Raw genomic sequence first — 14,850 nt, 5'->3', positions numbered from 1 at the left:
TTCTAGCCTCCGACTGCCATCAGCATGGATTATATTTATGTGCTGTATCTACCACCTGAACAAACTGTGGCGCACACAGGTTTGATTTCAAAATACCTGCAGGATTTAATGCACACTCCTGAACAGCTGGCTGAGATAGGATCTGCCTTAGTGTATCCTGGTGAGACAGCAGAGCTCGGCCTGCTTTCAGTATATACAGCTTTAATTGCTGGCATCTCAGCAGATCCAAATCCACTTGACCTGTCAGAAACATTATACACCCATTAGTGCTAGAAATTCCCTGTAATGGAGAAGAAAGGCTAACATTCTTACAACCTCATGACCTCAGCCTGAAAAACAGTTTACATCTTAACTTACTGTGTGAAAGCTTGTGAAATGCTAATGAACTACATGAGGTAGTCTGGATAACATGTTGATGACCCACGATATAAAAAAACACCTTTCTGTTTTTCACCCCTCGGACCACCACACAGTGGATATATAGTACAGTAAGGGTAGTTGTTATATGCATCCAATATTTAAAGCAATTCAATACAAGAAGTCCAGTTCCAAACCATATTTACATTTTCTTGCCAAATTAAAAAATGTATTCCACTTACAGTGCCTCAAAGCTGTTCATCTCCTAACTAAACATGCCTCATAAGCGCATATTATTGAAGGCTGACCAAGAAAAAAAGCAAGGTTCCAGAAAACCCTTTTTCCCATGTATATTTATTGTTACCAGTATTTTTTCCTAGGGAATATCCAGCTCAAAATAATAAAATAAAAATGTACCTGAAAGACCCTGATTAGGAGACTTCATTCTCTGTTTTTCTATTTTACTTCCAGCCATGTTTACTAGTTGAGCCCAAACAGATAGCATAGGTTCAGTGAAAGGCAAGTTGTTTACATTAAAAGCCACGACTGGAAGCTGGGGGAGGGGGGGAGAAACGGACAAAAACAGAAAACACCCATCAGTATTTTCCAACATTTTATAAAATCATTCAGAACTTTGAATCCTTCTTATCTGAAAAGGAGCAAAAGCATTATTCATTTTACTTGACCAGGAACAGCCAGAGAGGACTCACTTCCTACAAAGCTGCTAAGGTTGTAGCTGTATCACACAACTATTGGGTGAAAAAGCAAGAGAGAGAGAGAGAGCAAGGAAGAACTGAAGTCCCTGAAGCAGGCTGGAAACTTTCACTAAAGCCATCTTAATCAACTTGAGATAAAGATCCAGGTGAAAAAAACAAAGAGCTTCTAGGTTAGTTCACAATTCACATTAACGAAATAATCAAGCTCTTCTCACCTAACTGCTATAAATCATATTGTCGTGACTTGGGATTTTAGCCCAGGTCAAAGGACTATTTGCCTCCTCAAGAAATGAGGACAGACGTTAATGGCCCTATAAAGATACTCATGAGCACTGTGTTAGACTTGCATTAATTCAGAGACTTGTAGGTGCTGAGCTTCAACATATTTACCAAATGAAGAACAAATAATTTCTTTGCACCATACCAAGTCTTTACACTTAATTTCACAAAACCATACCTTTCCCTGTATTAAAGCCTCAATAAAATGAACTTACTGGTTTTAGTTGATTCAGAGGGCACACTCTACATGTTCGCATATCGTAGAACTGTACAGTGATTTTCCCTTTTGGAGTGATGCGTGTCACTGTGCCTTCTCCAAATTCATCATGAACTACTTGCCCACCCAGTCTCAAGCGACTGTCAATGCCACCAATCACTGCTAACACTGCCATTAGGCCTCCCACCTCTGGATTCTCAGTGTCAGGAAAGTAGTCATCCAAAAGAGCCTAACAAAGAACAATAAAATTAACTGTAGGGAGAAAACAAACTTCTACATGTTTTAAAATAAAAAGTAATTGCACATATTCCAATTTAAAAATTACAGCACAGGTACACATATATAGATACAAAAAAATGGTTTCAAAATTAAGCTTAACATTATTTACAAGCATTTATCACTTTAAAATAATTATTGCTATAAAAATGAGCTTATTTTAAAACGTGGAAACTACCCCTTCTGACTGTTTTCCTGCAAAGATGTGGGTGATGGAGGTTAGCTGAGAGTTGATGTACTTGTTTATGAGTCCATTCCACTGGCTTAGCGAATGCAGTGTCCTCAGCAATGCCACTATCTCTTCYGCTAAAGTACTACTGTGAGTTGCAGTTAGAGAAGCTTGGGGCCTGGCCTTTCTCCTTCTCAGAGTAGATTCTGAAAAGATAAAGCAATCACACAATACTTGTATAGTCAATATGTATTTTACGTATAAAGATAAAGCCATTAAGAAAAAAATCCTCTACCTCTGAGCAGTGGGATATCTGAAGAACAAGTGCTAAGCAGGCTGCCTAAAAAACCAAACAGTTTTTCCACAAGAAATTTCATGTCTCTTGACCTTTCATTTTTGTCCCAGGATGGAAGTACTGCTTTCAATAAATGTACAGCAAGAATCTAAAAAGAGAGCAAAATGAGTGTTATAACATTTGGTGATTTCAAATGGAAAGGAAATTCTCAGACATTTTAAGTATGGAAGACAGACATTTTAAAAATTAGCCTTCCTTTGTTGCTATTTCTATAACACTGGTTTCTTTCTGGCTGCTGAAATTAGAATGCTACTGATTTTCACATTTTTTTTGCTAAGGAATACATAAAAAGTTGTGCCAGTTCAAAGTCACTAACAATTTTACTGGCACATTTCATTAGTGAAGCCAAGCTCTGCAATAATCTGGACATGAGAGAAACACACTGGGAAACAAAATAACCCATATACAACTTTAAAACACAAAGGAAAAAATAGGAATAAAGAGTGGGAACTTTGTTCAGATTCCAGGTGTGGAACTTAGTACTAGCATATATTTCAGAATGAAAGCTTCAAGTGCTCTGCAGTGAAGGTATACTAACAGATGTAAAGCTGAAGCATACAGGAAAGCAAGAAGCAACCACAGTGACACCAAGAATATTTACAGTATAATTAGGGCCTGAACACAATATAAAAGGAACAGGCCAATTTCTATTAATCTAGACATTCTACGAAGGGTTGAGTAGAAACATGGGAAGGCATCGCGTGCCAATATCAAAGAGCAGATGGGGATTCACATTCTGAACACAAGTATTTCAGGATGCAAGCTGCCTCATCTTCTGCAGTCCAATACAAGTGAGAAGAACCTCTCTCGTTGCAAACCTCTGTCAATAACACATCTTTCTACAAATCCAAAGTTTTGTCTTTTTCTTGTTGCTAAGCTAGGTGGTGGTACATGAGGAACTCTCATTTCTCTCAAGAATTCCCTGAACAGCATAGATGACTCTAATGCACCAAGTCCTGAATAACGAGAAAAGGCTCAGCAAATTAAAAATACTGGCAAAAATTCTTTGGAAGATGACACAATAACACACAGGCCTTTATGATACAAATTTAAGTTTAAAACATTAACATCTTTAGCAAGGAAAAGATTAGAGACGATCTCTTGATCCCTGAGTCTTAGAACTTAGAAGAGATACCCCATAACAAAGGTGCTTCACAATCTCATGAAAAAGGCATAACAAGACTTGAAATTTGTAAGTTTAAAAAAAAATACTGAAGTAAGATGCAAAGATGCAGTTTCTTAAAAGAAACTGTAATTAAAACAATAACAACAATTTACCCTGGAGGGAGGGGTAGTAGGTAATACATAATTTGAGAACTCTACAATCAAGTTGTACACTTTTCCCAAACACCTTTTCCTCTAACTTCTAGGAAACATTATATGGGAGTTTCTGGAATACATTTTTGGAACACTCTTTTGGCCTCACATCTGCACAAAACTTTCAGGCTTTCACGAGAACAAGACAGCCTGTACTACCCTCAAGGCTCAAAAAGTACATACGTATATTTAAAACAATGAATTTAAATATTAGAAGACTTGTTTTCTTTTCTCCAATTAACTAAAAACTGGACATTTCACGATCTCATTGTTTACATATTTTTTTATAGACAATTCAAATCCACTAAATTCATTTCTTATTAAAATAATCTAGAAACGCACACATTACCTGTCTCTGTAGTGAAGCAGCAGTGAAAGATTCATGCCCCTCAACAATTTTCATTAGTAAAGTTATCCACTGAGAGGTACTAAGAGTGCTGCACATCTGAGGCATGAGTGCTATACTTCTAATGAATCCCAACGTGCACCAGCTTCTATGCTGTTCTTTATAAACTAATTTATTTGGCAAGGAAGCTAAAAATAAAAAGATACATATGTAACAGTTGACTTTTCCACTAGTTATGCAACAACTCTCTGTATATTCCTGGGGAATTATTTTGGACAAATCATAATACTGAGCTACCAAACCATCCTTAAATGTACTGTTAACATCCATTTTAGAGTTGTGTAATTAGTTTGGGTTTTTTTTTTTTTAATATGCCTTTAAAACAATTCTCATCCTCATACTGTTTCCTTATTTAGCTCATTTCAAAGAAGTAAAAACTTTACTCTCTAAAATTACAGAGGAGCTATAAAAGTGAATATGATATACCCAGTCATACTGTTCCCCCCAGATAGAAAAAGAGAGCATAAGTAATTCATTGTCTAAACAAACTACATTTGTCTTGATGCTCATGATCTCCTCATGCATTTCTCCAGCTATTTCTGCTTATGATCTAAGAGTGGCCAAGATCATCTATGTTGCTTTTACAATTAATTAAGATTTTAAAAGGTCTGAAAATATGTTTTCTAGCCTTTGGTCTCAAAAAATTAAAAACCTGTAACAAAAGATTTACAAAGTTGTAAGACATTAATAAAATGCAAAACACAAGCAGACTATGTCTATATAATATACCTGATTTATCTATTGTTCCACTCTCCACAAGCATACGGAGCAGACCACACAAAGTCCTAGTAGCATCACTCTGCATGACTTCAGCATGGACACCAGCAGAGAGACACAGTGTCTGCAACAGGTTCACAGTACTTGTCAGCATCATGGAAGTAGGGTGGAGATTCCTTTCAACTTGTTCTCCTTCTGAAGGGAAACACAAAAGGCAAAAATGCTTTGATACGTAGTTAATCTACTTTGTAAAGTGGTCTGAAACAAACAATATGTGAGAAAATTGGGAGAAATATTATTTTATTAAGCCGATTTGACATGAAGCAGATTCCTTATTTCACACTGCTAGGGAAAAATATAAACCAAATACTTCTTGCAGATATTCTCAAGTTCTTCTCAAGCACTACACTACTTAAAAGAAATTTAGAATACAGTGACAAGAACAGGGAAGAAGTGTGACAAGATATAATTAGGCCAAGTAAAATCCACRCTTTAGACCGTCATTAACATATGTTCAAAAGTGTACCTCCTGATACCAGTAACTGAAATTATTTCAGTTGGATAATGCCTTTTTCTTTGGCTCATGACTGCTCAACAAATATGATACCATCCTTCCTAGCCTCCTTTCCCATGGTAAATCTATTTTAAGAAAGATTCTGGTCAGAAGTGCACATCTATTAAATTAATCACTTTTCATGAAACATTTTCTGCTCTGAAAGAAGCTTTCTTCCTCTTGTAAGATGTTGATTTTGGAATTCATCTAAAACCCTGCTTGTATTTTTATAAAAACTTGCTTTTTACCAGAATCATCCTCAGTGTCTGAATCCTCTGTTGTGGGCTGTGCTGCAGGCGGTGGCTCAGCTAGTTTGAGATCATAYTTTCCTTCCTTCCCCATTCTGTAAGAATTTGTACTTCCAGTGTCCCACTGCACTCTAATCCAGCCATCTTCTCCCAGTTCTCCAATCACGCGACCCAAACCAGGGGGGGGCCCATCCTGACAGAAGAGAGGCTCAAGTTAAATAATTGGCAACACTAATTCATATCCAAAGTTAATATAGTAATAACAACATTGCTTTTTTTCTGCTAACCTAATGTTTAGGCAAGGAACATTCAATAACTTTTCAAATTTCACCATAAAGTTGGAAAACATTCTCACAGTCTTCTAAAGAAATCAACCCAGCAAACTGCACCAACATCCATGTTTACATCTATTTCACAATATAGAAGTTCCACACACCTTGCTGGAATTGCATAATATTGTGGCAAAAAGTGATTCAGCTTCTTTTAAATAATGAATCAGAACAGTTTCACTGAAAAAAGAATTTTCATGGCCAAAAATGAAATTTAATGAGTATTTTATCTATTTAATGTTAACTAAGTCTTTGAAAGGTAAAGTGACCTTTAAAGTTGGAATACAAAATTCACAGACAGCCCATTAAATACAGACTTCAGATTTTAACATATCCAAACCCGCATGGAAGAAGTTGTACCTGATCGCCCCATTTCCAGTCTACCCCTCTCACCACTCTGGTACCAATTTTCATCATGGCTGCCAACTCTGGTCCAGAAACAGGGAGCTGAACTGGTGTGGTTTCCTTTCTTGACTCTTCTAAGACTGTAGCAGAAGCTCCACGAGAAGAAGCAATCATGTCTTCTTCAATGTTGTCAGAACTAGGTCCTAAAGAGGAAAAAAACATGAGAAAGTTTAAAAGCAGCTATAAATTTTTTGAGTACCTTTGTCACACTTAAATCTGACAGCACATAAGGTTTGTAATATGAAAGTAGTAACAAATAAGGAAGCTGACTTAACAGGTGATAGAGTCAGGGGAGCTTTTAGACAGCTAGGATATAATAATTTTGAATTCATCAGTCTTAAAATACTTAATTTTGAACAAAAATAAACGACAAATAATAAAGACATTAGAATGATTAGTCCAATGGCTAAGTCATTTTACTAACAGAATTTTTTGGGGAAAAATTTCATTTGAGCACTCCAGTTAAGTAGAAGTTATAAGAACAATTATTTGCTACTATCTGAGAAAAAGAAATAAAAGCAGGAAAGCTTGAATCACGGCAACCAACACCCAAAACTTCTTGTAACAGATCAAACAAAGGAAGCTTCCAGCCTAAATATAGAGACTGGGAAAGGTTTTAATAGGTAGAACAAATAAAACTAAATGAGTGAGGGCTACGCAGTTTTTAATGTTTCCACCAAAACTACTCTGTTGCTCACAAATTCTAACAAAGGATGCTCAAGACAAAGGCTTAGAAAAAAAAATCATACCTGGTTATAGTCAAACTAACTTCCTTCTCATGTTGCTTACTGACATGTTCTTATACTGGTGGTGAAGGTGAACAGCTTTAATTACTATCTTGAACCAGTAAAGCCATTCTGTACTTTTGGCACACCAACAGCTAAAACCTACAACAGGGATTTATCAAACCTGTATTTTCTTCAAAACAGCAAGAAAACAAGAGATCTCGTACCTATCAGCCGCAGTGTTGTTTGTGTCAAYGCTAGCATGCCAGAATTTAGGAGAAGGCTCAAGGTATTGGCACCATGCTGCAGTGTCAACATGTTGAGCATGACCAGCAGAAAACGAGCTTGAGGAATAGTTCCAAGACTTGGTCCTGCTGGATTCTCATTAGTAATTGTTTGCAGAGGAACAGGCTGTACACCTAATTCAGAAATAGTATGCGTAACATAGTCAGTTGACATTTGCAAGCTACAGTAAAATAGTTTATAAATTTGATGGTTTACAGTATTGGTTATTCCTCCCTTGGCTTTAAGAACTTACAAGCAGAAGTTCAGAGAAACTTTTTACAACAATTTAAATGTTAATGGTAAAACATCACTAAAGGGTAATCAATTCACCTGTTGCTGAAAAATGAGCTACATTCTCTTAAACACTGGAAAGGAAGTTAAATTAAAGGGGGAGAACAGAAAAGTCAAAATATTTCTTAGCACAAAACAAGGGAACTCATTTTAGGACCGCAATTACTAGGAACTTGAAAAAATGCAACATAATTAGTTTAATACAGTTCCCCCCCCCCCCCAACAGCAACAAAATGAGATTCACCTAGTTCTTTAAATCTTGCATTAGCATCTAGCAAGATGTTCCGGACATTCTGAATAGCCCATGCATACAACTTTCCAAAAGTTACTTCTAGCAGCATTCTGTTAAACGGTGGGATCAAATCAACATCCTTCAAGCAGTCGGTAAGAGGTTCCCTTCATATAAAAACAACAATAAAGCTTTTAAATACTTTTTTTTTTTTGCTTAAGAATTGTGAAAGCAAAAAAAAGGGGGGGGGGAGGGGAGACRGAGGGACAGAGAGTGAGTTTTACCCTATGTTGGCTCCTTCCGGAATAAGCCTCTGCCATCCACAGAACATAGCATATTGCACAGATGGGAGCAAAAAATTTTTTGTTGCTAATTTCAGAATAGTATCTATTCCCTCCAGACGAACTTCTGCTCTTTCTAACTGCAAAGGGGAGAAAAAAAGTGTCATACTTAGGTAAATTGCTAACACACGCACATGCAAGCACATTTTTTACTCAGCTTACCTGTTTTAATAAACATTTTCTCATTTTTTCCACATCCACTGGCTCTTCTTTAAGTGCAAATTCAACAATGGTGTTAAGCAGGGCAGACTGTGGATACAAGCCTTGGACATTTTGTTTCAGCCATTTGTACTTGTGGACACCTGTAACTGTACTCAAAAGTGGCGGCCACTTATCCTGTAGAATAGAAAAATAGCAAGTTAAACAAATTTTAAGTCACTGAGAAATAAGTTGTTTCATACAAAACCGCATCCAGATTTCAAATATTAGAAGAAAGTCTTCAAAGCCAGGAAAGAGCTTAATATTATCTGTATCTCAATATCATGTTTATAATTGCTACATATAATTTCAAATGCATTGGTACTCAAACAAGAGTAAGTAACTTATCGCAATCTTTTATTTTATCTGGATAATTCTAAGATTATTAATAATCTTAAGATTACAGAAAATATCTTTACAGATTCTAAATATGCAGTACATAGCTTATTTTTAAGATTTAAGTTTCATTAAAACAAGATGCCATATTTAATCATGCATCCCAAACACCATTACCAGAATATTAAATGCCAATTTATACCAAGCGCTGCTTTAGCTCATATCCTTTCCTTTTGTTATTTTTATTCACGAGGTTGATTCAAAATCTGATATCCCACCTTGGGTGATTTGATTGGTATGGGCCTTTTATCTATAGGCACAGGACTGTGAGGTACAACACAGGCTTCTTCTAAATCACTCTCTTCATTTCCAATTTTGGATTCTTCTGCATCAGCAGATTCAGATTTTTTTGGCACTAGAAAAAAAAAAGATTTCTCCTTCATGTAACCAGATAGCATTTACAGTGTCAAGTTTTAGGTCTTCATGATAACTTGAGCATACAGAATTTATTATAAGATCCACCTGTGACAAAAGGGGAATAGACTCTAGGTAAACTCTAAATCCAACCCTATTACCAAACTAGCTCTGGTAATATCTGCAATATGCTTAATCTTTAAAGATCGACATCAAATGCATTTCAGTATTTGATCAGCACACTAGTATTTTTAGTTAAATAGTTGTTTTACCACACTTTTATTAAAACATCATTTTTAAGAAGATAACACTTCTAGGTAAATTTTACTATACACAAATTCAGAACAATTGATATAGACAGGTCATTTTTAACAGACTGGGAAAACAAGAACCAAACTTCACCTTAGATTACTCTCTTGTCCATTTGTTTTTACTGTAGGAACTGACATGTGACCATTGATTTAGAAAAGTTTGTGAAAATGCACAAGAAAGCAAATGGTTTGGGCACTTTAGCTAATAAAAAAAACATTAAATATACAAGAAACTTTGGAATGAGTTTGAGTTTCATTGTTGTATAGAAAAAACAGAATTAATGTTCTCACCTCTCTTTTTTCTTCTTTCTCTAATTATCTTCTGAACCACCCTTCGCCATCGGGGCAAGGAACTCAGAAGTTTAAATTTTGACATTATAGAGAGATCATTGCAAACTGCAGGACGCAGTTCATTGAATAAGAATCTCAAACGTTCAATGACAGGAGCGCAAACTTCCTTATAAGAACGTCCTTGTTCCTGGTGGGTCTAGAAAAGGTATGAAAAAATTATAGGTTACTGTTTAACATACAACAAAACAGAGAATATGCAACTTTTTAAAATAAAACATTTCTAAAGAAAAATAAGCTAGACATCAGAAGGTAAGAGACTTACCTTAATCAGTGAGCATTTTGCTTGGTAGACAACACGACACACATCCACTACAGATTTTGGTAAGGTTTTGTGTTTTACCTGGTCAACTCCAAGGGTACCAGGATGAACAAGAGACAGTGCCACATGACCTTAATGGGAAAAGATAACCTATGAATATATATTTATAAAACCATCAATAGCAAGGTTTAATTTGGTCCAAACAGCTGTACCATGAGCCTACCTACCCAAATCTTCATGCTTCAGAAGACAACATAATAACAAACGTCCTACTTCTTCCACGGGATGTTCAGGAGGGAACGTGATTGGTGTTGTTAGGTGACACTGTTTACAGTATCTTTCTATTTGACACAAAAAGTCCTATAAAAACAGAAAACAAAACACTACTTAACTACTTTTTAATATAATAAAAGGTAAAAAAAAATACTTCAGCTAGCATGTAAATAACACTGAATAATCTCCACAACCTGAACTAATATTCGGAAGCCAGAGATGCTATACAGTACGCACTATTTAAACAACAAGAATTACAACCTAATATTGCAAAGATGCCCTGTACTATTCTTCTCATACTAAGGGCAACATGGCTACAAGGAACAAAGCTATTACTACTTTTGATTTCTTATCTAGATAGCCAGGAACACCATTTTTAAGGGTCTTCTCCTAACTCATCACCATTGCTATCCTGTCTTCCACAGGACTTCCTTTTTTCTTTTTTTTTTCTTTTTTTTAAATAAAGGAGCCAAAATCAAAGTGTTAGAAATTGTGCAGGTATTACGAAGAGTGTTCAATATAAACGTAAGGTTTTCATAATATCCATGATTACTGTGTGAAACCTGAACCCCAAGGTGCAGAGGGACTTTAAGACATACATGCATCTGAAGCATAAAATACATCTGCACTTTGACTGAGTACTCCATCTCAGTTTAACTGAGTTAAGCAYGGTCTGTGAGTACTACTAAAGCCTTGCATGGAAAGTAATACAGTATGTAATTTTTTTGTAAAAATACATTTACAGTTTTTAGCTCTCACATTCAAAAATTCAAAAGAAGCAGCTGTACAGTTACCATATTAAGTGAAATACAGTACATTTTATCCATTAGTAGTACTCAACCACTGCTTTCACAAGCAGTAATTTTGAAATAACCATTTTTACTGTCTGCTAAAACTTTCAGAGAGTTTTCATCAATGAACCTGCTTCACGCCACCACTGACAGCTTTCAGAAACATTTTTTGGAAGCAGAAATATAGAGGGCTTACCTTCACAGTGTGATCCTGAATATTATTATCTGCAATAGCTTGGAGAAAAGGTTGTGAATGGTCGCTCAAAGTTAATCGATGTGTATATAGTTTTGATTTGTTTGGGGTAGTGTTACCAGGTGAACTGCAGTGGTCTTCATCTTTTTCCTCATTGTAACTGTAATGAATCTGACTAGTTTGCAAGCCTCCAGAAAAGATAGATGACTTGAGCCATTCTAAAGGAAAGAAAGCAAAACACAAATGTATATTCTGATGAAAGGTTAACCTATCGAGACCCAACAAATCCCTGCAGTAAAATAAGCAGCACAGCTGCAAACAGAAGGTTTAGCAGCTCTTCCGTTTGCTGAAGCTTTTTTGAAGTTGTTTTTTTTTTGGGGGGGGGGGGGGGGAGGAAGGAAAACATACAAATTAAGAAACATTCAAGGACAGGACAGCCATCACCTGTTTGGAGATAACAGAACCTTAGCTATTATTCTGTGATTAATACTGAATTGTACCCTCTATTCACCAAACTAAGAACCAGTATTATAGAATCCAGCACCAGATGCTTGAGACACTCTTATCTGAACATGACAGTGAGATAACTGCTATATAGAGTTTCATTTTTCTTTCAACATTCTCTATACATTACAAAATTCTGTATTATTTTTCAAAATCATCATCTAATCCCTCTTTAAATCTTGCTAATTCTCAGGCCTTGATGTGCATGGTAATTAATGTCAAGAATAAAGAACTTTTGTTCTTTAGAAAACAGCAAAACTAAAGAGGTGTTAGATTACCAGTTAAATTATTTGAACTAGTGCCCTTTTTCTGCATGCTTTCACGAGCCTTTATCACTTATTTAAGCTTAAAATGAGGTTCTGCTTACTGGCACATTCAACTTCCACAGGAGAAAGCGGTGTACTCATTGCTAGGTAGGAAGCGTGCAGTCCAAGGAGAAGACCCAGATTCCTTTCTGTGTCTATTAGAGGTGATGACAGACTACTGAGGTCTGGTGTTGTAATCACTTCCTGGTCAGGCTAATTAAAAGAAATATTAGTTGAAAGCTAGAACTGAGCTCCAAAAAAAGTTTTAAAAGCAAAACAATACCTTACTTCAGAAAGGGTGTATCCATTATAACAAACTATCCTAACATTTTTACCTCCATATACTGGCCAACACAGAAGGCATGCATTGATTCCCGTGTGTCCTCAAATTGCAAGGCAGCTTCCAAAGCAACAACTGGGTCCTCACCTGCAAACTGAGCTAATGAAAGAATGAGGTGGTCAGTATAATAYATACGCAACTGTTTATACCATCTAGCTTTGAAACAAAAGTAATCTGTATCTTCGGTTCAGGTGCTGATTCTCACCAAGTATACTATTGCCAGTTAAAGACTGGGTTTGAAAGTCCTTTATATCATACACTTTCCCATCAATTACTGTCCAGAATCCTCCATCTTTATTGTGGTTCTCTAGATCAGCTTTACGTATAAGTGTCACCTCTTCATTATTTCTGCAGCTCTGGCCAGTAAAAAATGAACCTATGGATATAAAACAGAAGAATATAAGTTTTTCTGGACTTTCTTTAATAGTTGCCTTACCAAATTCTTCACTTCTATTCAAAGGCTGCTTGTTTTTTGATACACTTAAAAGTCAAAATGTCTATGAATATGTTCCTATGTTAGCAGTAATAYGGAATGCAGTCAAATTATCTGTATGTTATATTCTTTTATGCAGTAATCTCCAATCTCACTTTGCGATAGATCTGGTACTGTCCAACTACATRGTTGTTTTGCTTGGAGGTGGAACAGGACAACTGCTGTTCTGGCAAATTACTGGTGGTTCTCCCTCAAATCTACTTCAGTTTTACTAAATGCCTGAACTGCATTCATGCAAAAGGCACTGAATATACAGTCAATTTTCATCTAAACCCAAATTTTTTAATTAAAAAAAGTTACATACACACTAAAACTCTACATATCAGTAAACTCTATTTCAAACTAAAGGTAATATCATCCAGGCAAGAACCATCAGAGTAATGTTCGCACGCATGCCTCTCCATCTGCTTGCTCTATTTGAGCAACAGTTGAATTTTCATACAAGTTTGTTTGTTTTTTTACACTCTTCCCCCAACACACTACTTTCTAGCAGTGTGGCTTTTAGTGCTCTTGGGCTATAGCAATCATGTTCCATTCCTCCTTCCACCAGTCATAAACAGTCAGAAACACACATTTTCTGCTCCTCTCTTCACCCCAAACACAACCCATATTATGAAGTGTACTGGGAAAAGAAAACTTTCATATTACTCTCCCTTTATGTTACTGACATAATTTAATAACAAAACACAGTACTATTCATGTATTCACCACAACTTTTAGCACTCAAAATGCAAAAAAATGAAACGGGATGCTGTAACTGGCTTAATAGTGTTGAACTAGTTCTTTAAAAAGCTGTATTTAWACTCTGTTTAATCCTATCTCTATACATAGTTTTCTTAAGAGCTCATTGACAGAAACACTGCCTTTTGAATTGATTTGGATTAATAAAATCTTCTTGTACTATAAAGTAGAATTACCTTTCTGAGATAAGCTCATGAATAACCACCATTTTTATACAGCTGTTTTATCAAAACATAAATAAATAGTCCAGATGCTGTTAACACATACCCATTATTCCTGGCCATGCTAAATCCTCATTGTCATCCCTTTCCTTTCCAGGGGCTAAATGGTTAAATCTGTCTAGATGTTCTAGCAAGCCAGCCAACAGAGGGATAGCACCAGCTTCCTGCATCAATCCAGCATTTTTACTGAGGAGTAACACTATAGAAACCACCAATTCTGGAAGAAGAACACCTAAAACAGAAAATATTCAGATTTAAGTAAAGACCTATGTTTATGACATGCTGGAAATAAATCACCAAGCAACATAGTCTACCTTGTATTACTGCTTTAGTACAAAGCTCTTGCCTTGCAGTCAAATTTGCCCTCCTTCCCCCAAATTGAGAGACTAATTTGACTCTTTTTCACTTATTTAAAATCGTCAAGAACATTTACACTATAACTTTATGATTTCCTGGGAGCGAATGGAAGGAGAAGAATGGAGAAAAACCTACCTGTTAAATCCCCATCCACAACACGAGATACTTCAGCAAAATGCCTATGACTAGCAGAAGCAATGCTAGTTGCCACAGGAAGTATATCACTGATGTGAGTGCACAGAAGGGCAGTGTATTTCTTCAGTAAAGAGCCAACTCCAAGGAGGTCAGGACCTGTATAAAAGGGAGGAAGAGCACAGAAACCATCATAGAGCCATATTTAAGAGACAGACTTCAAAACCATCAAACCTTTCTGAAAAGCAGCCATTCTATTAGCACTGAATTAAGAAACTAAAACATCTTTTTTAATTTTTAAAAGGTTTATGACTTAGATCCTGTTGCATTCCAAAGAGGTTTTCTTTAACAGAAAATTATTTTAAAAAACTGCTTTCAAAAACTTTTCAGAAAGACACAGCAACTGAGCTGACAAC

The 14,850-nt window shown here is 36.1% G+C and overlaps 1 protein-coding gene across 1 annotated transcript in view; it reads right to left on the bottom strand.

The window, feature by feature from the left end:
• HERC2 (HECT and RLD domain containing E3 ubiquitin protein ligase 2) overlaps positions 1 to 14,850 on the bottom strand; it is a gene marked incomplete at its 5' end in the record, with an annotated part of 106,725 nt that overhangs the window by 53,494 nt on the left and 38,381 nt on the right. Inside the window, 23 exons of the mRNA XM_026074698.1 lie at positions 97 to 240; positions 775 to 910; positions 1,568 to 1,798; positions 2,024 to 2,220; positions 2,310 to 2,457; positions 4,036 to 4,220; positions 4,822 to 5,004; positions 5,611 to 5,803; positions 6,300 to 6,487; positions 7,297 to 7,488; positions 7,890 to 8,041; positions 8,159 to 8,295; positions 8,378 to 8,551; positions 9,028 to 9,164; positions 9,766 to 9,961; positions 10,088 to 10,215; positions 10,312 to 10,444; positions 11,345 to 11,559; positions 12,213 to 12,363; positions 12,486 to 12,589; positions 12,696 to 12,866; positions 13,992 to 14,177; positions 14,438 to 14,593. Of these exons, the coding sequence (XP_025930483.1) occupies positions 97 to 240; positions 775 to 910; positions 1,568 to 1,798; positions 2,024 to 2,220; positions 2,310 to 2,457; positions 4,036 to 4,220; positions 4,822 to 5,004; positions 5,611 to 5,803; positions 6,300 to 6,487; positions 7,297 to 7,488; positions 7,890 to 8,041; positions 8,159 to 8,295; positions 8,378 to 8,551; positions 9,028 to 9,164; positions 9,766 to 9,961; positions 10,088 to 10,215; positions 10,312 to 10,444; positions 11,345 to 11,559; positions 12,213 to 12,363; positions 12,486 to 12,589; positions 12,696 to 12,866; positions 13,992 to 14,177; positions 14,438 to 14,593 (3,837 nt within the window). The remainder of the gene's footprint in view (positions 1 to 96; positions 241 to 774; positions 911 to 1,567; positions 1,799 to 2,023; positions 2,221 to 2,309; positions 2,458 to 4,035; positions 4,221 to 4,821; positions 5,005 to 5,610; positions 5,804 to 6,299; positions 6,488 to 7,296; positions 7,489 to 7,889; positions 8,042 to 8,158; positions 8,296 to 8,377; positions 8,552 to 9,027; positions 9,165 to 9,765; positions 9,962 to 10,087; positions 10,216 to 10,311; positions 10,445 to 11,344; positions 11,560 to 12,212; positions 12,364 to 12,485; positions 12,590 to 12,695; positions 12,867 to 13,991; positions 14,178 to 14,437; positions 14,594 to 14,850) is intronic.

Source organism: Apteryx rowi, unplaced genomic scaffold (assembly GCF_003343035.1).
Source record: "Apteryx rowi isolate R43461 unplaced genomic scaffold, aptRow1 scaffold_396, whole genome shotgun sequence".
Taxonomy (NCBI): domain Eukaryota; kingdom Metazoa; phylum Chordata; class Aves; order Apterygiformes; family Apterygidae; genus Apteryx; species Apteryx rowi.
The sequence above is the reverse complement of the archived record's forward strand: the minus strand, read 5'-3'. Positions and strand labels throughout refer to the sequence as shown.